The 26,185-nt window shown below is 39.4% G+C and overlaps 1 protein-coding gene across 5 annotated transcripts in view; it reads right to left on the bottom strand.

The window, feature by feature from the left end:
• UNC80 (unc-80 homolog, NALCN channel complex subunit) overlaps positions 1-26,185 on the bottom strand; it is a gene marked incomplete at its 5' end in the record, with an annotated part of 174,495 nt that overhangs the window by 103,476 nt on the left and 44,834 nt on the right. For 3 of the 5 annotated variants that reach the window (XM_080933194.1, XM_080933197.1, XM_080933198.1), the window contains 7 exons: positions 5,212-5,424; positions 16,525-16,697; positions 19,296-19,392; positions 20,423-20,529; positions 21,489-21,703; positions 23,724-23,822; positions 24,271-24,437. In XM_080933194.1, the coding sequence (XP_080789320.1) occupies positions 5,212-5,424; positions 16,525-16,697; positions 19,296-19,392; positions 20,423-20,529; positions 21,489-21,703; positions 23,724-23,822; positions 24,271-24,437 (1,071 nt within the window). The remainder of the gene's footprint in view (positions 1-5,211; positions 5,425-16,524; positions 16,698-19,295; positions 19,393-20,422; positions 20,530-21,488; positions 21,704-23,723; positions 23,823-24,270; positions 24,438-26,185) is intronic. The other 2 variants (XM_080933195.1, XM_080933196.1) reach the window with 1 other exon arrangement.

The following is a 26,185-nucleotide window of genomic DNA, read 5'->3' as shown; positions in this document are numbered from 1 at the left end:
GTTTGAATTTGAGATAGAACATGAAGGGTGTTGAAATAAGAAAAACCTTTATCTTGCTCCTGCCGTGTGGGGATATAAATTTCCAATCTTAGGATTTTTCCATGATAACAAATGTAGTCGCATAGAAAAAAAAATCACTCCCAATTTCAGCAGGATTATGAGGCCAAGTAATTGGGAAAGAGTATTCAGTGTTTTAATAAGAGAACTAAATATTAAAGAGAGAACCTGCAATTTGGAGGTATGTTTAGTGTAAGTGTGTGGGTTATTGCTTGAGACTTATTAGAGAAGAGGCCATTTAGGATGAACTAGGACTAGGTGTTAAGTCTCAGTGAGAGGTTCTCGTACAACTGGAAGGAAGACAGTAGCTTCCTTCAATTACCTATCCTACTTTTCCCAGAACTTTATGCTCACAGTTCTGACTTTTACATTATATTACATTATAACCATCCTGTAAACATGTTTTACAGACTATTTAAAAGTCCCTGTCTATAAAGATTGTCTAGAGACAAACTGCCCTCCCCATCTACTGCCACCCCCACCTTACTTCTGTTCCCTCCACCAATACTGTTCTGTTCAGTGTGACATACACCATTAAGATTTCCTTTTTAACATAGCTATTCACTGAACACATTTAGAGTAACATTTCTAGCCCCTAGAGAAAGAGATTTTACAGGAGCTCTGTGCATAGGCCAATAAATACCGTTATCAAGAGAAAATAAAATCTCAGCAAGGTGACAAAGTAGCAATTATGTCTTCACTTTGAATGTCTGGGTACAGACTGGAACATGGGTGACGAGAGTCATAAAGATATAATGTGTAATCACGGAACGAGGGAGCAAGAACATTTTCCAAATAGACAATATTGTAGGAGTCTTTAATCTTTACTTAAAGATCTATATGATTTTTATCTTCATTTAAGAAAGACAGTAGTGAAAGGCTACCATTTATTAAGAATTTAGTTTGTAGGCAAGATATTTCCAGTTAAGTCATGAATATACTTTACCATCTCTAAGACATGGATGGCAAAAATGAAACTCTGGGGTAGGAATTGCCCTAATCAGGTAGAATGAACAATTAATATAAAAATCTGATGTTAGGTATTCATGTATTGCCAAGTTACATGTATTTATCTTATTGCTTAATACAATTAGTATGCATATAGTGTAACAGTATCTATCTATCTATCTATCTATCTATCTATCTATCTATCTATCTATCTAATCTATCTATCTATCTATCATCTATCTATCATCTATCTATCTATCTATCTATCTAATCTATCTATCTATCTATCATCTATCTATCATCTATCTATCTATCTATCTATCTATCTAATCTATCTATCTATCTATCTATCTATCATCTATCTATCTATCATCTATCTATCTATCTATCTATCTATCTATCTATCTATCTATCTATCTATCTCTTATGTGCACATTTGTGGACATGTTTGCATGTACACATGAAGGCCAGAGGTCAAACTCCAGCATTGTTCCTTAGGCAGCTCACTGATTAGGCTAGTCTGCCTGGCTAATAACCTCTCGGGACATACCTGTCTCTGCCTCCTGAGCCCTGGGAAATCAAGTATGTACTACCATGCTGACTTTTTCTTGGGTGAGTTTTGGGAACTGAATTCAAGTCTTCATTGGCAAGAGTTTCACCAACTGGGGTATCCTCCCAACCTAAGTTATTCTTATTTTAATATTCTAGTAAAGGGGTAGCAAATTATTCCACAGTGAGTAGATGGAGACACGGGGTATTTATAAAACAAGCACAAAGTTGATGTTTCAGCAGAAAAGGAAGTTTAGAATTTAGGTTCAAGGTTTAAGTTCATTTCCCAGCAACCACATGTTGGCTCACAACCATCTGTAATGGGATCTGATGCTCTTTTATGGTGTGTCTGAAGAGAGCAACAGTGTACTTATATACATAAAATATATAGATAAACCTTTAAAAAAGGAGGATATCATGAATTTTGCAGGCAAATGGATGGAACTATAAAATTTCATCCAGAGTGAGGTAACCCAGATCCCAAAGGACATGCATGGTATGTACTCACTGATAAGTGGATATTAGATCAAAAGTACTGAATACCCATGGTATAACCCACAGAGCATAAGAGGCTTAACAAGAAGGAAGGTTCAAGTGAGGATGCTTCAATCCTACTTAGAAGGGGGAACAAAATATTCATAGGAGGCAGTGGGAGGGAGGGAAGTGGTTGGGAGAGAGGAGGTGGAGAAATGTGTCAAGATCAGCTTTCAGTGGAGACAGGAGAGTAGCCCAGAGGGCCAAGAGAATGAATGGAAATACACATATGAGGAGTGTGGGGGTCAGAGGTTCTAGAAAGTCCCAGAGACCTGGAATGTAAAGAGCTCCCAGGACTCAAAGGTGATGACCTTAGTCAAAATGCCCAACAATGGGGAGATGGAAACTGAAGAGACCACCTCCTGTTGATGGACAGGGTCCCCAGTAGAGGGATGGGGGTCATTAACCTACTTTCAAAATTTTGACCCAGAATTGTTCCTATCTAAAAGAAATACAGAGACAAAAATGGAGCAGAGGCTGAAGAAAAGGCTGTCCAGTGACTGGCCCAACTTGGGATCCATCTGATGGGCAGGCACCAAACCCTGATCCCATTACTGGTGCTATGTTGTGCTTGCAGATCGAAGCCTAGAATGGCTGTCCTGAGAGGCTCTATCAGCAGCTGACTGCAATAAATGTTAATACTTACAGCCAACCATTGGACTAAAGTTGGAAATCCCTATGGAAGAGTTAGGGGAAGGATTGAAGAAGCTGAAGGGGATGGCAACCCTATAGGAAGACCAAGAGTATCAATTAACCAGGACCTCTGGGAACTCTCAGAGACTATGCCACCAACCAAAGAACATACAGGCTGGTCCAGGGCCCCAGGCACATATGTAGCAGAGGACTTCCTTGTCTGTCCTCAGTGGGAGCAGATGCATCTAATCATAATGACTTGATGCCCCAGGGAAGAAAAATGCCTGTGGGGAGGGTTAAAGGGCACCCCCTCAGAGATGAAGGGGAAGGAAGATGGGGTAAAAAACTCAGGGATGGCACTGAGAAGAGGCAATATTTGGGATGCAAATAAATAAAATAAATAATTTAAAAAAAAAAAGAAAAAAATTCAGGCTCAGTATCTTTGGTTCCGATGATAGGAACCTTCAGCTAATAATTATGAATATTAATGTTATACCACGCACATGGCAGGAACTTCAAAAGAATTTCCTTTCTTGTGTTAGTATGGCTCTGGGTATCTTTGCGTTCCATGATATAGTTTTCGCTTACATGAAATGAGTTGTGTGAACTCTTGTGTTTAATATTAAATAAACATAGCAGAATGTGGGGAAAATATAGTGGAGTTATGCAACTCACCTTGCTGGTTTCTCAAGACTAGGTGTCACATAGGAGGAAAGTCTTTTCTATAAACTGTGCAACAGAACCCCCCAAAAAGGTAGTGCCAAGAACTGATCATGAATGCTAGCATTAGTAAAAATTACTGTCTGATATTTATGGGACATACTTCACATTTGTTCTGTTTTGTATTTTACATAAGATGGTTATATAAGATAACTAAAAATATTCAATAGAAGAGAAAGGGTAATACGTTCATGTTTATGGGCAGACAGCATATGGTCTTTGTACAGGGCATGGCTTTAGTATGTAAAAGAGATGAGAGAAGACCAGAGGCAGAATCAGTGACAATTTCGGATGCAGTCAGCCGAGGCATTTAGGGAATTATACCTGTGGCTTTATGCATTTTGTAAGGTTACAGGGATAATGAGCACTTTGTGTGCAATTGTGTTTCTTTCTGCTTAAAATTAGCAGGAAAAAAAAACTCAGTCTTTTTACATTTCTTTTTATCATTCATCTTCTCCCTTCTTGTAGCGAAGAAGTTGGCATTATAAATGTCTATTTTATTAGAACTCTTACAACAGTCATTCATTTCTTAGTTACTTAGTAATTCACAGGCATATATAAGTATAAGGAATGTCAAAGAAAGAAAGACATCTATCAGAAAAGTAAAGGGGAATGACAAGTAGGCACAGGGAGGGATATTTCTTCAGGGATATCATTTCTTCAGTGGTGTAGCCAGTGCTAAGTAGCCCATGTCCAGGTAAATAACCTCTCTTATACTCAGTATCACACAAGTGCCCACAGTTAAACTCGGTGAGCCAATAAACATAATACATCAAAATAGCAGGGGCTAGTTGGGAAAAAGAAGAGTTTAGTGGGGAAGGGGGGAATGTAACAGGAGGTGGAAATGCTCAAAACCAGATGTACATACCTAAGGTTGCCAAAGAGGAAAACCGTGAAAAATTTAAAATAAAAATAAAATCGTGAGGATGTTCCTCCTCCCACCTCCCAGCCCTGGCATTCCCCTACACTGGGGAAATGAGTCTGCACAGGACCAAGGGTTTCTCCTCTTATTGATGTCAGACAATGGCATCCTCTGCTAGCATCCTAATAGAGGGAGGGGAAACAGGAGTGGGAGAAGGGAAACTAGAAAGGTGATAACATTTGAAATGTTAATACATAAATGATCCAGTAAAAAAATGTAAGAAAAGGGGGCTCTTGGGATGGAGAGATGGCTCAGCCGTTAAAGGCTAGGCTCACAACCAAAAATATAAGAGAAAGGGTTCTTAAGTTTGCTGAGAAAAGAGCCCAGAAATTATCAGGCTACATGCTATATGGCACTTTATAGACCCCCCTCCCAACCTCTACAATATATATGTATGTCTGCAATGGAGAGTTTCAAGCTTTAGCTCACAGAGGCTTTCTTGTTAAGTGAGTATGTTAAATAAATAAAGAGCCACGAATGTAAAAAAAAATAAAGAAAAAAAAATCATGCTTATACTGATATGACCACAAAGATGATTTTTTTAATTCAGCAATGAAAAGCAAGTCTTTGGAATCCAACATGGGAGATGAAAGAGTGATTACTTCAACTACATGCACTAAATGGCACACAATTGCATAAACATCAGTGTCCTTAACTATAAAACCAAAGAGTAATATTTAGCCTTAATAGATTTGTTGGGGGAAATGAAATGATTGCTTCCTCCACAAAGTGATCATTTGGTATCTGGAATATAACAGACCACAAACTGTCTGCAAAACAAATTCATTAAGAGAAAAATCATCTCACTCAAATGCCCTAGGTTTTACAAAAGAAAGACGAGAGCTCACATCTCCCCACTGGTAGAAGAGCTTGGCAGCATTCCACTGAAGCTTCTGGTTCCGCTTGTTGCCCACGATGGGAGACCTGCCCCGGGAAAGGCCTTTCTTGGTGATGTTCACGTGATGTCCTTTCATCCACTCGGGCCAGTTGCCACGGTTACATCGGTGGACAAAACGAGCACATTCGAGGAACAGAGCTGCTCTGGCCACCACAGGAGCTTCCTGAGAAGGGTTAAGGAAAGAACAGTTTGGGATTAGTGAAGTGTTGGGGATATCCCAAAGTCTGTTGTCTGCATGTGGGGTATTTTCTAGCTGGGCTGCCTTGTCTGGCCTCAGCGGAAGAGGAAACATGTAGACCTGCAGAGACCCCACACACTCAGAGGAGAGGGGATGCAGGAATGGGGGAATGGGGGAAGGGTTGTGAGCGGGGATGACCGGAAGTAGGGCAGTGAGGGGGATGTAAAGTAAACAAGTAAAAAATAAAATAAAATATATACACATATAAAAAAAGTGCCCAAGCAGAATGACCGAGTTTCTTGGCATATGTCGGCCTGGGTGTTCTGACATGGCTTGTTCACATTTCTCAGAATAGTATGATCAAAATAGCAAATAATCTGGAAATAAAAACTCCAAGGCACTGTGGATACTGAGAAATTAGGTGTCCTAAGGGAGCTCTTGCCACTTTCATCTTCTTAGTTTACAGCTGATCACATTCTGGAATTAATTTTTTTATTGAAAATAGATTTTTTTCCATACAGTATATTCAGATCAAGGTCCCCTCTCCCCCAGTTCCTCTGAGATCTTCTCCAACTCCCCACGCATCCAAATTCACAATTTTTCCTTCTCTCTCTCTCTTTAGAATACAGACAGGCATCTACAGAGTAATAATAAAATTAAATTAAATAAGATAAAAACAATAACAAACCAGAATAGGCAAATAGAATGTACGTGTGAATAAAACTTCTTGAAAGTTTCAAGAAGTTTCAGCACACACACACACACACACACACAGACAGACAGACAGACACACACACACACACACACACACACACACACAGAGATACACACACACACTAACATCTTAACATGAATAAGCATATATTCCTTTTGTAGAGTGAATCTTCCTTCAATCTCCATGTTGTTAAATTAGCCCCATACTGGTCATCTAAGACCATTCTCCTGTTTCACAAGGCAAATGGCTGTTTCGCATACTTTGAGCATTAGGAAAAGGAAGAGCAAGCTTTTGCTGAATTAATCCTTTTTCTCCCGCACAACAGACTAAATTCTGCATAATAAGCATCATTTACTTGAAACTATTGGAGAAAACAGGAAATTATTTAATTGATAAATGGGAAACAGAACTTCTCTATTTTTTTTTTTTTTTTTTTTCGGAAAATAAAAAGCAGGATTTCTTCTCGTCATGCAAGGATGTGGTTTTAATAATAAAAGTGGTAGCTAAGTGAGTTAGATACTCTACTGAACACTTGAAAAGCTAACAAGCATGTGCAAAGAGGCAAGGGGGAGGGGATTATGGGGGAGGAGCAGGAGACAAAGAGGAGGAAGAGAAGGAAGAGGAGAAGGATGTCCTCAGTAGGTCATAAGAAAAATATACAGTTTCGCCTTGTATCTTTATTTGTGCAGGTCTTTTTTTCTTTCATAGGTCATCTTTTTGGGAGGCACGGGAATATATTTTATTTACATTTAGAATGTTATCTTCCTCCATGTCCCCTATGACATCACCCTTCCCCCTGCTTCTATGAGGGTGTTCACCCACCCACCATCCCCCTCCTGCTTCCTCACCCTGACATCAAGCCTTGGCAGGACCAAGGGCTTCTTCTCCCATTGATGCTCAACATGGCTACATCCTCTCCATCTATCTGTACTCTATGAATAGTGGTTTAATCTCTGGGAGCTCTGGTTGGTTGGTGTTGTTGTTCTTATGGGGTTGCAAACCCTTCAACTCCTTCAATTCTTTCTCTAACTCCTCCATTAAGAACCCTGTTTTCAGTTCTATGGTTGGCTGCAAGCATCCATTTCTGTATTTGCTCTGCTCTGGCAGAGCCTCTCAGGAGACAGCTATATCAGGGTCCTGTCAGCATGCACTTCTTGGCATCAGTAATATTGTTTGGGTTTGGTGGCTGAATATAGACTGGATCCCCATGTGAGGCTGTCTCTGGATGGCCTTTCCTTCAGTTTCTGCTCCAAGCTTTGTCTCCATATTTCCTCCTGAGAATATTTTTGTTCCCTCTTCTGAGAAGAACTGAAGCATTAGAACTTTGGTCTTGTTGAGCTGCGTGTGGTCTGTAAATTGTATCCTGGTTATTCCGAGCTTTTGGGCTAGTATCCACTTATCAGTGAGCGCATACTATGGGTGTATTTTTGTGATTGGGTTACCTCACTCAGGATGATATTTTTCTAGAGCTATCCATTTGCCTAAGAATTTCATGAACTCATTATTTTTAATATTTCAGTATGGTTTGAATAGAAATGGCCCTATAGGCTCATAGAGAATGCATTTAGAGGTGTGGCTTTATTCGAGTGGGTGTGACCTTGTTGGAAGAATTGAGTCACTGGGGATAGGCCCTGGAGTTTACAGAGGAAGGGAAATAAGCTCTGAGCCTTAAAGATGTCATTAAGGACATGGGGTAGACTCTAAAAACATGGGTAGAGGGGTCTGGGTGACTTTACAGACTTAAAAATAGAAGGAAAATAAATTAAAATAATATAAACTAAATGAATATTTTAAAATTAATTAAACTTTCCACAGGAAGGGAGAGGTTATAGAGTTGTCTAGCTAAAGAGATTGTCACTGTGCGGTCTGAATTTCATGAACATTCTGCAACTAGAAAACTACATTTACCAGACGCTTTTCCTGTTTCTGTTTTTCCTATTTCCCCTGGATTTTAGGATTGTTATATATATTGAATGTTTCCTTTGTGAAGGTGAAACAGAGAACTGAGATACTAAACCAAACAGCTGGGCTGTCTTTTATCTGGGGACCTAGACATATACTTACCGGGACACAACAGTTAATTGGAAGGTATAATTGTAATGCATTCTTTTCCTTTGGGGGCTATACCTTAGCTTGTTAAATGAGAAGAGCCTTCAGCACTCCTCAGGAACTCCCTTCTTTTTGAAAGCTAAATATTTTACGATGGTCGCTAGGGAATCACATAATTTTCATTGCCTTACAATAAAATATAAAGTGCTTGCTGGTATGAGGTATATGTTTATTTAAAACCAAAGGAAATAAGCTATTTTGTGGGTCTCAGTATGTGTTAGAATCTTTTTTCCCTTTTTTTTTTTTTTTTTTTTTTTTGCCAGAAGGTACAGGCTTCTGAGTCAATGTTTATTACTTTGCCAGTATTGAATTCTCTCCCTGGCCAAGATCACCCAGTAAGAGACTCATTACCTGACAAGCTGTCCCTATCTGCTTCAACAGTAGCTGTGGGCAGGCTGGGGTGGGCGTGACTGTCCAGCTTATGGTCTGGATAGCCAGTCATTTCACATTTACTCAAGTCATGGCCATGCTTTGGTTCAGTATTTTTAAAAGACAAGTGATGCCTTTCAGGCAGTAGACTGGGTAGAAGGACAAACTCCTTTGGTTTAGAACACCTAAAATGCTATATAAATTCATAATTGTGTTTTTCAGTTTATCTCTAGGGGGAGATGGAAGATGGCAGAGGAGGAGTCAAAAGCACAGATATGGAGGAGGGGCGGGATGTGTCAGCACACATTTGACTGATGGTTTTTGGTCCACAAGTCAAATATCTAGGCTCAAGCTCGTAGGAGTCAGGCCACCCAGTTTCATGTCATGTTAATTCTGTTTGCTTGTTTCGGTTTAAGGGTCTCATTAGGTAGCCCAGGCTAGCTATCCTGAATGCTGTGTTTATAGCAATATACCTAATATATATATTATGCCTATATAATATGCCCTTTTACTAGGTGCTGAAACTGACCTTTTACAAATAAAAAAAAATGTAGCACTGATCTTGAAATTTAAAATCCAAAAAATAAGCTAAGCATAGATTAGTTGAGTGTTTTTGTTTGTTAGTTTGGTTTTCTTTTCTTTTCTAACAACAACACTATTTATCTATGGGTCAGATCATCACTGTTTTTATAAGTGGCATGCTTTGAGTAAAATAATTACCAGCATGTTTGGTATCTGTGCCAGTACATACTGGAATAGATGTCAGTAGTGATCTCGAAGGTGTAGAAACCTCAAATTCTCCAGACCTTAGGAAATATCCTTGCCCTGGATTAACAATGGTAGGAACTAGGCTGGAGAAATTGCTCAGTAGTTAAAAGAGCTGGTTATCCTTCTGGAGGACATAGGTTTGATTCCCAGAGCCTGCACTGTAGTTCATAATCATCTATAACTCCTGTCCCAGGGAATCCAACATCTGTAGGCTCCAGGAATGTACATGGTACATAGACATGCATGCAGGAAAAATGTCTATACATATAAATAATTAAATTAAAGACCAGTGGTCTCAGACTCAATTGAAATAGAAACAGTGAGGTAAATTATGATATTTGAACAGTTTTCTAGGACACAGTACTGAGAGAAAAGGAAATGAAATAGAGAAGGCTATCAAGGCCAGGGGATAAAATTAGACCTAGCATTTATCTATAATTTCCAGAGGGAAAAATCAGAGGAAATGTGAGGTGCCTTATATCAAAGAAATACCATTGAGAATTTTTCAGGATAGATACAATATGCCAAGTGTACAACTTAGAGACCCATGAGCTCCTAGATTAGCAGGTCTCAACATATGGGTCATGATCCCTTTGGGTCAAATGATTCATTCACGGGGGTGACCTAATACCATCAAAACCACCAGATATTTGCATTACAATTCATGACAGTAGAAATATTACAGTTAAAAAGTAGCAACGAAAACAAAATTATGGTTGGGAGTCACCATGACATAAAGAAATGCATTAAATTGTGAAATCACTTGGAAAGTTGAGGACCACTGCTCTAGAAAAATATGGTCAAAGCATTTTAGTGAAACTTTAAATTATCAACAGTGACCAGAGATATTAAAGGTGCTTGGAATAAGGTCATCCTCTATTACTGATTGCCAATAAAAATATTAAGATAGAGAGATAAAATAATATCTTGGAAGGGCAGGAAGAAAATGTCAGCCTATGACTTGCAACAATCCTGGCAGCAGGAGCTTCAAGTTGAGGTCAAAACAGATACATTTGTAAAAAACACAGCATCTGAGAGAGATACTCCAGTTGATCCCTGAATCCCTTCTGGTGAGGCATACTTAAAGAGGGAACATGAGTCTGTAAAAAATATGAGATAAAAGGAGAAACACCTAACAGAATTTCCTGAAGTTTGGGAACATTGTAAGCATGAGGATTTGAGTTCTGATCCCAGAATGAAGAGCAGTCCAGGTGTGGTACAGCTCATATGTAATCCCAGGGCTTCTGGGGCATGAGACAAAAAAAGATCATTGGAAGCTTAAAGGCCAGCTAGCCTGGGGTAGGCTTTGAGCAACAGATCCTCACTTTATAACAATGGGAGGTAAGGAGCAACACCAGTCCTGTCTTCTGACTCCTACATGTGGTGGTATGTATGTGCTCAGACTGACATATGAATATATGCCCCTGAAACACACGTGCATGCATGCAAGTATGTGAACCCCCCCCCCCCCACACACACACACACAGAGAGAGAGAGAGAGAGAGAGAGAGAGAGAGAGAGAGAGAGGCAAATAATTCTACAGTAAAGGGATAGACAAAGTTACAAACTAAATTATTTATCAAATCTATGTAAAAACATCTTAAACCTTATGTTGAAATACAAAGTCGGTCACTCTGGGGCAGCAGACTGGTGAAAATAATGATGTAAACAAGTAAAACATAAGAACACAGACAGATGAGCTTTCATTATACACCTGCACCTGTGCAGAATTCTTACAACTACCTCGAAGTATGGGTTTTACACCAAATGCAAAATTATAATCAGAATTCAATTCTTCTGTATATTTAACAAACTATTCTGAATCCAGGCCCATGTGCAAAGACATATATGGAAGCATCATTCAATACTGCCAAACCCTGAAAAAAAATAGAAATATCTTGCTAAAATAAGATGAATCTACAATTTGTACTATAGTTAACGAAACCACTTTTCATAAGTTAGTAGCACTAATTGTATCAGATGAAACCTAACATTGAACAAAAGGGAATGAGTGACTTCACATCAGTAAATCTCAAAATCAGGTAAAAGAGAGCAAAACCAAACAACATTAACAAAGCAGTGGTTCTGGTTGGTGTGGGTATGTCATTCAGAGGGTAGGACTCTTAAAATCACTGGGCATGTCTTGGTTTGTGAGATCTATCATGGATATGACTTGGAGATTTCCTTTAATATTGCCTATTTATAAGGTTGACTAAATCTAACTCTATGAAGAATTGAGTTGGAATTTTGATGGGGATTGCATTGAATTTGTAGATTGCCTTAGGCAAGATGGCCGTTTTTACAATGTTGATCCTTCCAATCCAAGAGTATGGGAGATCTTTTCAACTTTTGAGGTCTTCTTCAATTTCATTCCTCAGAGACTTGAAGTTCTTGTACAGATCCTTCACTTGCTTGGTTAGAGTCACACCAAGGTATTTTATACTCTTTGTGACTATTGTGAAGGGTGTTGATTCTCTAATTTCTTTCCCAGCCTGTTTGTCCTTTGAGTAGAGGAAGGCTGCTGATTTGTTTGAGTTAATTTAATTTTATATGCAACCACTTTGCTGAAGGTGTTTATCAGCTGGAAAAGTTCCCTGATGGAATTTTTGGGGTCACTAAAGTATATTATCATATCATCTGAAAAAAGCTCGGAATACCCAAGAAACCGTCCACAGAACTTATGAAGCTCAAAAAGAAGGAAGACCAGAATGTGAATGCCTCAGTCCTTCTTAGAAGAAAGAACAAAACACTTAGGGGAGGAAATACAAGGTCAAATAGAGGAGCAGGGATTGAAGAAAAGATCTACAGAGTCTGCCTCATCTGGAGAACCACCCCATATGCAGCCACCAAACCCAAGCACTATTGCTGACACCAAGAAGGGTTTACTGGCAGGAACCAGAGGTAAATGTCTCCTCAGAGACTCTCCCAGAGTCATATAGATATAGATGAGGATGCTTGCAGCTACATATCAGACTGAATATGGGGACCACAATGAAAGAGCTAGAGAAAGGACTGAAAGAGCTGAAAGGTTTGCACACTCGTGGGAAGAACAACATCATCAACCACCCAAGGCACTGAGGTGGAGAGGTTGATTGGGAGAGGGAGCACCTTCATGGAAGCAAGTTGAGGGAAAGGAGGGAGGAGAGTGTGTATGGGGGTTTTTATTTGAAATGTAAAATTAGAAAATCCAATAAGATTGAAAGAAAAATAAGGTTGAATAATTGAACATGAATTTGATTTTCTCCAGTCACCCACTAGAGAGAGTTCTACAATCCCAAAGATGTATTTATATTCATGGAAATTGGTACTAAGGCCAATTGACATCGTTGTTAGTTGTAGTTATGCTAAGAAATTACCCATGAATATAAGGCGCCATCTACACACATTGTAGGTTCTCTGAGTCAATAGGAGAGACTGTAAACAGTAAATGCTTCTCTTTCCTCGTGTGCCAAAAGGCCTGTAAGCTTACTGAAAAGGGATCCTTTGGGTAAACTTAAAACAAAGTTACAGTTGTGTTTCACACTTTTAAACAAGAAAACAATTGTGAGGAATAGCCGTGCTGGTTTTAAATCAACAACCTCGAATTACATGCTTGTAATGATAACAGCAAGATTATTTAAAGCAAATGCATCAACTTTCATGTTTGTTAGGTTTGGCTCTGAAAGTTACTACTATTTCTTTCACCTATTGGTAGTCTCTGATGCTTAAATAAAATGCTAATTTGAAAAAATCACATTTAAGCTGTATGATCAATAGAACAATAAAAGCAAAAACTGTTTTTGTACAAAATCAAATTTAAGCCATGCCTACAAACATCAGGATAAAATAGTGTCAGAGAGATAGAATAAAATGGACTAGAATATAATTCTGAACTCAGTTCTTTTATTCTCCACTTCTGCCCTGAAGTAATGAATGATAAATAATCAAAATTTACAACTATGCATTGATCTGTGTATCTGTCCTTTTATCCTGTATTACCTCCCTATGTCTGTCTATGTATCTATGTGTCTGTGTATGTATGCATGCATGTATTATCTATGCATGTATGTATGTATGTATGTATGTATGTATGTATGTATGCATGTATCTATCTATCTATCTATCTATCTATCTATCTATCTATCTATCTAAAATCTGGTATATACCTCTACCTAGCTTATTATCCACCATATATCCATATCTGTTAATATCTACTAATATAACTATATTTTATATCTCTGTGTGTTTATGTTCACATTTATATTATACACATGAGAAAAACTACACATGCATTAGAGAAAATTATAAGGGCATTATAAAACAGAGGAATTTATTCAAAATACGAAGCAGATGGACTGGATTCGGGGAGAAGCCAAACACAGAGGGGAAATCTGTGACCATGAGAGCACACTTGAACAACTTCTAACCTATATTGACAAAGCAGTGACAGCCAGCACTAAATGCAACTTTGATTCAAGAACACAAAACATGCACCTGTGTGTTGCTTTCTGTCAGTTGGTTTCTCAGCATTTACTAGCCAATTCCAAGTGTGCTGGAGTTTGATACCAACATATGCTGGCTTGATACCAACAAGTAAAATAACGTGGAAGTGCTTCAGAGACTGTTTATAGATTGAAACTTGCCATTACTAACCTCTACTCAATTCTCCCAAACATCTCCTTCTCTGAATTGCCTCTTCCTTCTCTCACCTTCTTTGTCATTTCCACTTTTACTCAAATCAATGGGTAACCCTCATTGCCTGAAGATGGGCATTCCTCTTCTGTAAAATTCAACTGCCTCTGACATCTGGGATTTGGGCTCCTGAACTTGGGCACAATGCTCGGTCTATACTAACATAAGACTCCCACATATGAAAACCCTCCTACTATCACCCAATCACTGCTCCAGAGGACTGCAATTTGCTCCCAGGAGATATAATTATTGATGAAGAATGTATCTCCTCCCTCAACCCACAAAGACCACTCCATCAGTGGGCATCAACATCAGGAAATACTTTTGTGCTTAGAGGCTAAAAGGCACTATTCATATGCATCCCACTCTATTGTTTTCTATAGGTTGTTGTGGAATTTATGAGATCAGGAGGAACAAATGTTGTTAGAGTGAGTTCTCCAGGGAAAGGAAGAAATGAGAGCCCAGAGATCTGTTAACTATCTAGTCATAGCTTTACATTTATGAAAATGAAAAGCAGGGTTTATTTGCTGTGCTTTAATTCAGTCCAAAGATAGTAGTCACATATCCACAACAAATAGATTCTGTCTGTGTCTTAAAATTTCTGTACCTATTTCTTTAGAAGTTAAGACTTATAACAGTTGGAAACCAGGTAGGTATGAAAATCATTTCAAGGAGAGCAAATGTAACTCTGCCACTTAGGAAATTTGAATATCAAATAGTTTATCAATATTGTAATTAAAATCAGTTTGATTAAGAAGCAGACATTAACTTATTCGAATGATATTCTTCTTGAAGCATTCATTTTGTGGCAAGCTTTGTGTTTCTTAGGCCCTCATATCTCAATATAAATCCCAAGAGGTTTTTTTTTTTTTTTTTTTAATATGGGAAGCAATGGTGAAAGGTTCCTCTGACTTTCTATTATCAATGACTATAAAATATGTTGCTGACAAGTCTCCTTAGCAGTAAAGAACCATTTATCAAGGCAGAGTTCTTTACTCTCTACAGATAATGAACTTCTGCAAGAAATTCATTAATTTTCTGATATAGATGGTAACTTTTGTCTATCAGTGTTTTCTTGGTAGAATTCTCACACCTTTCTTCCTAATCTAAAAGAATCAATGTTGTGGAATGTTATGAATAACCAGCTTGGGGAACGAATGTGATGTGGATACTTAAAATTGAAGATATGTTGTTTTCCTAGTATGGATTTTTTATGCATTCCTACAATAAAAATATATTTAAAGAATCAAATGCTTTTTTTGAATTATTTGAATTATTTGAATTATTTTGAATTATTTTAAAAAAGCATTTGCAAGTTACCTTATTATAGAAGGCTACATACATATATTTTCAATGTGTGCTGATACTAACTTTGATTTATTTAAATAATTGTTTGACAGAGAAAGCATATGGTGTTTCTATAATAGCCCTGTATGGAATAGAAGATTCTGCTCTGATCCCAATTTTAGCACCAATTAGCATATGACCTTGATCAAAGTCACCTAAGCTGTCAGAGCTTTTGAAATTCTTAAAGTGGCTTCACATAATTTTTATTAAGAAGAATCAGCATACTAGAATACAAGACATAGGTTCTCTGAAGACAGAAGCCAGGCCTGCGCTTCAGTTTACCCTTTGCTGGCTTTTTACGACTGGGATATAAGTCAGTCTTCCTGGTTCCAGGAGTTTCCTGTGAAAATACTCTGGGCATGTGATAGATGTAAATCATCAGCCTTGGGCTGTGGCACTCACTGAAAAGATTGAAGCATTGACCACTATAACCGGAAAGTCTAAGTATTGCACCTTTGTAGTTGTTAGGACCATTCCTGGCACCGAGGAAGACCTCAAAGGACACCCCTCAATTAGTTATTACATGCTAGGTATTTTATAATTGACACACAGCTTTAATCTCAATACTCGGGAAGGCAGAGGCAGGCAGATCTCTGAATGTGAGGCCAGCTTGGACTACACAGTGTATTTGAGGCTAGCCAGAGATATCTAGTGAAACTCTGTCTCAAAAAGAAACAGCTCTAAGAACTAATACATGGAAATATAAGACTGCTGTACTGAGAGTTAATATGTTACAGGCAAGGGCTTCCTATTTAGAATCTCATTTAATCCTTATACCAGACCTGGAAGGAAGGTTCGGTATTAGCATCAACCACCATTTTACAGTGATTGGGCTAATACAACTTTTTAGGTGGAATTTTCTGCTCAGACATCCTGAAGTGGTCATTCACTTTCATATTGTGATAATCATACTGTTACACAGGCTACCTCCCAGTGACTCTTTATTATGATTTTTCCTCTTTTATTTACTTCCCTCACTTCACCAAGCCCCCCCCCCCCCCGTTTGACAACGAAATCTGATGTGAACCCATCCTTAGGGTTAGGACTGGGGTTTCCTCCATTGCTAGGATGAATGTGAATCAGCAGCAGAGAACTCTGTAACTTACTAGGTCCAAGGCAGCAGCTAGGATGGATGCATCAGGAATTGTCCCTGGCTCACAGCAGTTCAACAGGAATTGGAAACGTTTCATGCCTTGTCGGATTGCTCCCAGATTCACCACATTTTTGCTCTTTCCACCATCTTGGTTGGGAGACAGGTGGTCATCGAAACTGTGGCAACCTGTAGGGGTTGTGTCATTGTGAAAAGAAGAGAGTGAAAAGGGTCATAAAAATGTTTCTAAGACATGCCAGTATGTTTTCTGTAGTGTTGGTCTGAAAACTCTCTCACACTCCTTCCCCCCTCCCCTGCACTGCTAAGATATTTGCTAGGAACACCCTTTGACGTGGCATGTAAAAAGTCAAGATTTTCACCCAAAACTTTAATGTAGGGTGAACACTTGCTAATGCATCTCTAAGATGGTGAAGGAGATGGGAATATTTTAAATAAGTATGGGTCAGAGGATACATTATAGACTTTTAGTTGACGAAGGGAGTGTAAGACATCACTGGAAATGACAACAACCCAAAGATATTTCCATCTCTTCCCACGAAAGAGAATATTTTCCAAATGGTAGAGTATACTGCCTTTGTCAATTAGAGCAGCTATAATGAAATTCAACAGGCCAGCTCACCTTTAAAAAACAAATATCTGCCCCTCGCAGCTCTATGACCTATCAGTCTGATATTAGGTTCAAATAAGGTCGATTTTTCCAGGTTTGACTATGGCCTTAAGTGGCCTTTCCTTATACTACCATACAGTTATCTCATCTCTTGTTTCTACAAGAGCACTAAAATCCATTCCTGGTGGTGGTACCCTCATGATATCACTTTCTCAACATGCCATTTCCAAATGTTACCACATTGTGAGCTAGAATTTCACAAAATGAATTTTAGGCAGATGCAAACGTTTAATGCAGAGCACATTGAAATCTATGGAAAACATTCATTAAGAAGGAACACCTCCCACCCCACACTCCTGGGTTTATGTTGCAGGTGCATCAAATTTAACACTCTAGTACATAGAAGTAGGAGCTACGTTCACAGCATCAGCCAGGTGGCATTGAGGACACACATTAGCTTCATTCTCAAAAAACAAATGCAGGAACACGGTCATTGTGCTGCTGCTGGTTCTGAACACCAGAGGGAAGTTCTATGGGAAATGGGTAGAGTAGGAACAGGCCGGAATGGTGAAATGCCAAAGACCAGGGTTGTCAGGGAGAAACCTTGAGAGGCTTTTCTACTTCTTCTTCAGTACTGAGGATCAAATCTAAATCCTCATGTAGTAGACAAGTAGCCTACAACAGACCAGAACATCCAGCCTAAGAGGGCACTTGAAACCTTAGACTAAAAACCTTAGGTCTGTGCTGAATTGCAAAAGAGACAGTTAAGTGGATAGGGTGATGTTTATGATGTAAGTAAGCATAAGAAACACCAGGCCTTCATAAAGAATGCATTATTGTGAACTAGGTGACATATATTTTCCATATAATCTTAAAGAGATCAAGAAGAGTGCTTTTGATAAAGCTTGATAATGTTTTTGTAATGAAATGAGGATTGTTAGAACGTTAATGGCATAGTTTGTTGAAAAGTTATGCCCACAAATTATTAATTAAACATATTCAACTAGAACAGCATCAGAGGTTTCAGCTTTATCCTTTTCCAGTTCAGTAATAACATGATCAACTTGGATGAAAGCACAGAAAAGTGTATCAGTTCAGATGGATCATCACAGCCCAGTTATAAAGAAAAGCTCTAGAACTCAAATTGCTTTTGAGTCTGTCCTTTAATTTTTTTCCAGATAAGTGATCTAACTGCATTTTATGCAATAAAATAATAAACCTTATAAAATGGAGACTCAATAGTAACTACACCAAAGCATATCATGGTATTCATCGATAGGAAAATGAACTAGCAAAAGCTGACCAACGTAAACCAGTCATGTGTCAGTGTTTCAGTAAATACTGAAACACTGACAATATAATTTTAATTCCTGTTCACGCATTTGCTATATCCACAGCTTGGTTGTAGTATTGACTACAGCGGTTAATTTCAAATATGTCTTGTGGTAGTCTATCTGAAGCTCTGTCGTTTACAACTCTACTGCGGACACACGGGGAAAGAACGGATGTGGTAGAGCTAGAGAAGCTTCCACAGAATGACATCTAAAGAAATCAAAGACATTTACTCAAAAGAGATCAAAAGACAGAACAGGAAGTGAATCAGAAGGGTCACAGATTCATGTGTATCTGTGTAACTGTGGTTACAGATGGTATCATTAGGACAAACTATCAAGTTTATGGGCAAATGTATTTCCAGATTACAAAGAAAGATTTGCTAACAATTAAAGCTGCCTAGCCCTGGAACAAATTGCTTTGTAAACTTACACACTCCCCCTCGGTGGAGGGAGGGTGGCCACCTGTCAGCCATGCGTTGAACAGAACTCTGAGGCTGAGTGGTGGGTGGATAGGAGGTACTGTGACTCACAGATTCTAACAAGAAAAGACTGGGTCTTATTCTCTGCACACTCAGTACCCACCAGGGGGTGAGAATCACAGTAAGGTTTCTGAAAATGTCTCTTCAACCAAGCTGATAATAAGAGGCTATAGATAGCAGTGAAAGACACATTTAAAGAACAAAGGGGAAGACAACGCAAATAGAAAATGACCATTTTTTTAATAAGACATTTTCAGAAGAAAAAACAAAGAGAAATGGACTAGCTAGTTTAAATAACTGCAAAAGAAAACTAGGCCAATGGGATGCTTAGGCTATTGACTTTTACCTAGCCGCTTGAAGAAATTCTCCTCCTCTTCTCGTCCGTTCTCCATCCCACTCCCTGGTCCAGCTTCAGAGAGTTTGACCGCACTGGTGAACTTGACCTGAGGAGAAAGGAAAGCCACCTGATATTCAGCAGCCAATCACTGGGTGATGCTAGCCCTTGGTTTGAAAAGTAAGTTGTTTAGAATGTGAAAGATACTGTCCTTCTGGCTTCCATGTCTAATAATACAATGCATCACATATGTGGTATTGATTCCAATCCAGTCCAAATGGACAGCCACATTCATCCTTAGTGAGTACAACCATAGTTGAAAATCAGACCAAAGAGCAAAAGAATGAGTAGACTATATTAAACTTACAAATCAATTGATAGCATACTAAATATCTCCCCTCCCTCTCACCCACCTTCCCTTCATTACCTCCCTCCCCATCTCTCCCTCTCTCCTTCCCTTGCTCTCCCTCTCCCTTTACTCCCCTAGAATTGAATGTAGGAGCTGATGTGGGCTAGGCAAGTGCTCTGTCACTGACCTTCATCCCTAGACTTCTCGTTGACTTTCTTTGTTAAATCAGAAACTCACTAAATTGCCCAGGCTAGTCAGGCTAACCTTGTACTCATTGTATCGCCCAGGCTGGGCCTGAAGTTAGAACTCTGCCACTAAGCTCACTAAGGCACCACCAGGGCTGGCTCCATGTCTCTTAAAGAATTGACATTTCTTCATGTCCCTGACTTTAGGTCAACTCGATACGACATAAACAACAGCACATAAAGGAAAGGAGGAGGCACGTAGACTCGAATAAGTGTCTGATATTTTCAAAAAGAGGAATGTGCTTAAGAACTCCAATTTATTTCCTTAATTTCTATCACTTGCTATATCGTGCACATGTGGATAGAGTTGAAGCTACAGATATTTATTATGTCTTCTGTTATTCTCATCTGTATTATGGTTTATACTTAAACATTTTACTCTCCCTCGTTTGTCTAGTTTTTGATGGCGACGTTCTAAACATTTGCTGCAACACTTATTCAACTCCAGTTTCTTTAAGCCCTTCCTATGTGCTCACGGCTCTTCAGTCCCAAGAGTTGTTAACCAGGGGTCCCAATGTTCATGTCACGAGCAATGTCCTGTTTACCTTGGAGCTTTGCCTGATGAACGACAGGCGGTCCACAGAGCTAATGTCCAGGAGGTCCTCTACGCCATCTGCCAGGCCAGAGAGTGAGGACCGCTTCAGCCAGTTTCCTAGTTAATGATATTTTGAAAAATTGAGCATTTGCTCCTAAGTGAATAAAGCAGAAATGCCAGCACGTCCTGAACCGGCAATAAACGTTACATGGCTCCAATAGAAATAGAAGCAAAACCAAGTTGCTTTAAGTATATGTGTTTTGAATTAAGATGGTTGGTGTTGAACTATCAAATTACATTAGCACATAAGCGCAGGACAAATAGATCTTGTTCCCTCTGCTGCAGGAAACCACGATCTGTCCACGTATGCTAGACGAGTTTCCTATCTCTCTTGAAAACCTATGCGTCTCATCCCCTAAATAGTTCTCAAATCGGTTTCTCTGTTTTTGCTTCATACACAATCTAAATGTTCATTTGTTTATGCCTGGGCCACCGGCCAGCTTTCAGACTGATTCTCTTGTTGACGAACATTCGTCCAATGCAATGGTTCATACACTGCGTTATTCTGTTCTCCTGGACACACTGGTCCACGAGAGCCATGGGGAATGAGCACCCTGACTTGCTGTTCTGCCTCAATGAATCAGCCATTCCCCACTTAACTGGTTCTTTTCAGTTCCCCTAAGCCTTGTATCTTTGCACGTCACCCTTGGGCTGATTTCCTTTTTTTTCTTCTGTGTATTTAGCAGATTTTAATCTCTTTTCTCTCCATCCCTTTGAATAGGTCAGGTTTCACTCTAATGCGCAACTGTACTTACTTTTGTGATTATCTGCTTTAGTGGTAGTGGCTTCTACTCAAATTCAGCAGAGCCAAGAGCTGTATATTTCACACACAGTAGAGGCATGCAGCTGCCATTAGCAGAACAGTCAAGGAACTTATGGAAACATGAAGCAGCCATATAGCTCTCACTGTTTGAACGCTTCTCTTCCCAGCCCCCTCCCATGACATTCTCTGTCTCAACCACTCACTGATTTGCTGACATGATAGTAAGAGAATTCATAAATAAACACAGACATACTTTTACCTATGGGGAGTTTCAACTTCTTTCGCAGGGAGATTCTTCGGGATCGTGAGCGGGCACGCCGGTCAGAGGTGTTCCCCGAGTGGGCTGTGGTACATTCTGAGGTGTCCTGCTCAGACTGGCTGCTGGTGTCACTTGCTGCGCTTTGGGATTTGAACATCTTGCGCCAGAAATCTTTCCGTCCCAGGTTGCCTCCTTGCATGGGTTCATCACTGCAGAGAAGTAGGGTATTGGGTTAAGCACCGTCAAACGGCTCGGTGACCTCTCCACTGCCAGCTGTTGTAGTCAGGCAAGCTGTACAGAGTCATCTTTGAGGGCATGGATACTGTAAGGGTGGGGGTCAGAGTTGGAAGAGGGAGACCAAGGTTGCTGACTCTATGCTCTTCCTGGGAGTAGCTGTCTCGGCAGTCAAGTGACAGGAGTCATTCTTTCTACGTTAATAAAACCAATTAAATATGATTGCAGATGTGCACCTATAGTATGAGTCATAATAGCAGGAGCACTTAAAATGCAAGTAAATATTTACATTTTTAAAAAGCTCCCTTGTTCTTGTGAGATGTCCACCTCTCCTGAAACACATGACCGTACGTGACACCCAATAAACTCTCAAAATTATTTACATGGATTAGTAAATGAGAGACTGAAATTTTACTGTCATGCCCAGGGAATATATCAGCCTACCAGCCAACTGACTTAGGCACTACTTATGACACACTGTAAGAATCTTTAAACGTCACACGTGTGATCACTGCATGTTCAGAAATGTTGTAGCACAAGCCATAAACAGTTTGCAGAGGTTATGAGGAGTTTAGCTGGACTGCTTTGATTTTTCAGCTTCCCTTGTATGGTCTTCTGTGTTTTTCATATTTGCCATCTTGACAGCATGCATTCCTCTTGTAGTTTGGGAAAAACCTCATGCTAGAAGATGTTCTAACTATGTAACAACTCTTATCCATGTGTTACTGTGTAACGCTTACTTCCAGACTTTAGGGTAGAGTCCTCAATTGACCCAATATTTGATGCTATTGCATAATATAATCAACAAATAAGAATATTCAGATTTTATCTCTCAAATGTCATAAAGTACTAAATATTTTAAGCTCTTCTATTTTTAAAATTATCTACTTATTTTTTCTTCTCTCGTAGTATTTCATCCCTATCACAGTTTCCTGTCCCTCCCCTCCCCTCCTCTCCCTCTGCTCCCTTCCCCTTCCCTTTCCTTCTCTCCTCTCCCATCACCTTCTTCTGCTCTCAGCCCCTTCCCTCCACCTCCTCTCTTCCTCAGATCCACTTCTCCTGTTTTCCTCCAGTATGCCTCCCAGGGATATCAACAAAACATGACATAACAAGTTACAATAAGATGAGGAACATGCCCTAATGTCAGAGCAGGATGGGGCAACATGGTAGAAGGAAAAAGAGACCCAGAGCAGGTAAAAGAGTCATAGACAGTCCCCACTCTTGCTGTGAGGAGTCCCACAAGAACACTGAGCTACACAACCATAGCATATATACAGAAGACCTAGGTCAGATTCATATAGACTCTCTGATTGTTGCTTCAGTCTCTACGAGTTCCTATGAGCTCTTCTTCTGAACCATTGGTTTGCAACCCTCCTAATGCTATGAGCATTGGATACAGTTCATCATGTTGTGATGACCCCCAACAAAAAAATATTTCATTGCTTCTTCATAACTATAATTTTGCTACTGTTAGGAATTGTAATATAAATCTCTGATGCACAGGATATCAGACATGTGACCCCACTAAATGTTATATGATCCACAGGTAGAGGACTGCTGTTCTAAACTGTTATTTTGCTTATGAAAAGCTCTATGTTTAAACTGGATTTGTAGAACTGACTAGTCCGTGATTTAGGAGGGCAAGACAATGTGCCACGCTCCTCAGACCTCCAAGGAAGGAGAGGTAGCATGCTGAGAGCCCGTGAAACTGCACGTATGACGAGGGAAGCTATTCAGGGAAGCTGCCATTTATCACCCTCTCTGAGCAACTGCCACATTACCATCAAGGAGTGGTACAAAGGGCTGAAGAAGAAGAGAATGGAAGGATAAAGAAGGAGCTATGGCTACCAAAGAGATTCTCACCTTGCTCTAGGCTAAACGAAGGATGCTTAGCATGTTCACTTCCTAGGCACATGTAGATGATGGAAAATTCCATATTTGATGATTCATGGCACTATTCCAAGCCCACTGGAGACAAAACTCTATTCTACTTACTGTTCTGGGGTCTGTGAGGGGCGGCCAGACATGAAGCTGCGACATTCCTCAGGTGCTGAGGATACCTGCCCTTTATCCGCAATGCTTCCTGCCTCCGACCTATACAAATGGCACATTCCACCAGTCACAACAGAGGACACCACTGTTTGATCTTTCGTGTGCTGCACAATGCAAAATCACCTGCTATTGATAACCTTTCTCCCCAATGAGTCCAAGATGTATAGAATCTATAGGTTGCTACTGGACTCAGGACTTATTTCTCAGCAATATTTTGCTATTGCAAATGGAGGCACTAGAATTAAGCAAACATTTTTAGTTTAGACCGTTCTTTTAAATCTTGTCTATAAAAATACCTATGTTGGCAAACTTTGGAACCTGACTGCCCCAAAGCATTACTTGAACTCCATTGGTGATACCACTTGTACAAGACAGCTTTAACACCCTTTCCCTGACTCTGTACTGCATCTGGTAACACACCGTATGATAAAGGGTAACATTCTTCTGACAGTTAGGAAACATCAATATTCAGAGAACTCAAGTTTCCAACCTTTTACCACCCGCAGGCTTAGACTCCTGTCCATTCTCCTCCACCTTTTTCCCTGGTGCTAACTTCTCAGCACTATCAAGCAGAGCACTAAGAGCCACTCTCCTGAAGACATTCCCATGAGCTTCTTTGATAAACTGGACCAGCTGGCGGATGTCACAGTACAGTCCCTGTTTGAAGGCAAGAAGAGGTTTGGGGTCAGGAAAAGGTAGCTAGCTGCCTGATTAGTTTTCCTAAGGAGAGAAGTTAATTGTTTGGGTTTTGGTGAACAACAAAGTCATGAAAAGATGGCGTTTGTTCTACTCATTACTCCCATAAGAGAATGCCACCCTTCATGTTCAGTACAGGGGAGAATAGTTAGCGCAGTTTAAAATTCAGAGAGTCAGACATACCATTCGTAAGACATCAGTCTATATTCTTAAACAGCTGATTTTCACAGTTTTTCTTTTAATTGTAAGTTCTGAGCAGAACTGTTGTTTTTTGGCAGGGGGTAGGGGGCTGGAAAAAGTGGTAGCCAGAATTTTGTGTACAATGGAGAATTCATCCTCTGATCAGCTTCTCTGAATGATCTGGGTTATTATGGTAAAATGCTAAATAATTCATTTAGATGCTTCTATCAAAGCCGGATTGTTCAAGGGATGATGGATTTTCCTGGACATATATAATAAAAGATATAGCTGTAGCCAAGTTGTATGTGAATGTGAATGTGAACCTAAGACTGTGCAGAGGGGCTCTAATACTAATATATTTGTGAAATTTAAACATTTATGCATTTTTTATTAAGATACAAGATTTGCTGTCAGCTTTTATATCTGTGCCTCTCTTCCTTAAAGGGGTAGTTACTGTTTTCTTTGCCTTTGTGGTAAAAAAAAAAAAAAAAAAAAAAACAGGATTCAGAAACCTAGAAGAAATTATCTTGATACTTTTGCTTTGCAAACATCTAGAACCATGGGATAATTATCCCCACGATCTTCAGGAAGGCAGGGGGGAGGAGCCTTGAAGATAACAGGGATAACATCCATTTCAGCCTGTGGGGAGCTGAGGTCTGAACATGCTAATCTCTTCATTTGCTCATCCACAGAAGAGAAAGCCAATTAAAAGCGTAGTTTCTGTTCCTACCAGGGCACGCACAGGCCTACACTTCAGCAGAGAGCACTATGGGAAATAACAGCTACAAATGGATGGGACCATCCTCTAGTTTGACCTCTATTCCGATAATAATTCTTCTGTGTATGAAGTTGTACATAAAGGTTTGTAAGAAGTCGCATGTATTTTAATAAATGCTAAAAATCAATTTTAGCCAGGACCAAGATGAAAGCATGAATAGTGTTTGTGTTACACTCAACGTCCAAGAAAATTGCTTAGTTGCCTTTGGCCACTCAGTAGAAGTAAATTCTGTTTGACTTGTGAAAATTATGTTTATCTGAAATGAGCCACTTTGTAGTTTAGAATAATATAAAATAACGCCCTTCATTCAGTAAAACAACAGATAGCTCCATATATGTAAATAGGCTCATTTCTGTATGGAAATCATAGTAACTAACAGAGGAGGAATGGAGTTCTGATTTCCAAATATCCCTGAATTCACCTATCTGAGTCATATCTGTCATCCATCTGCACTGTGTATCTTGAGACACCCTCTTCTCCTTGGTTGTTCTTCTGCATTTCATAACCTAGTTTTCATCCTATACTACTTGCAACTTTTAATTAGCACATGATTTTATGAATGACAGGTGAAGATTATAATGTTCAATTAAGGAAATTTCAATGGTATATTTTCATGAATTCTTAGAAGCAAGTAAAGGTTCAGAGTACCATCTTTTTCTATTTCGTGAGCCAATCAGCTGTGTTTTAGCACCTTCTTTCTGAAAGGCTCAAAATACCTGGTAACCGTTCACCAGTCTCTACACAGCCTAGG

This window comes from Micromys minutus, assembly GCF_963924665.1.
Source record: "Micromys minutus genome assembly, chromosome: 19".
In the NCBI taxonomy this organism is placed as follows: Eukaryota; Metazoa; Chordata; class Mammalia; order Rodentia; family Muridae; genus Micromys; species Micromys minutus.
This window is presented reverse-complemented; position numbering and strand designations above follow the sequence as displayed.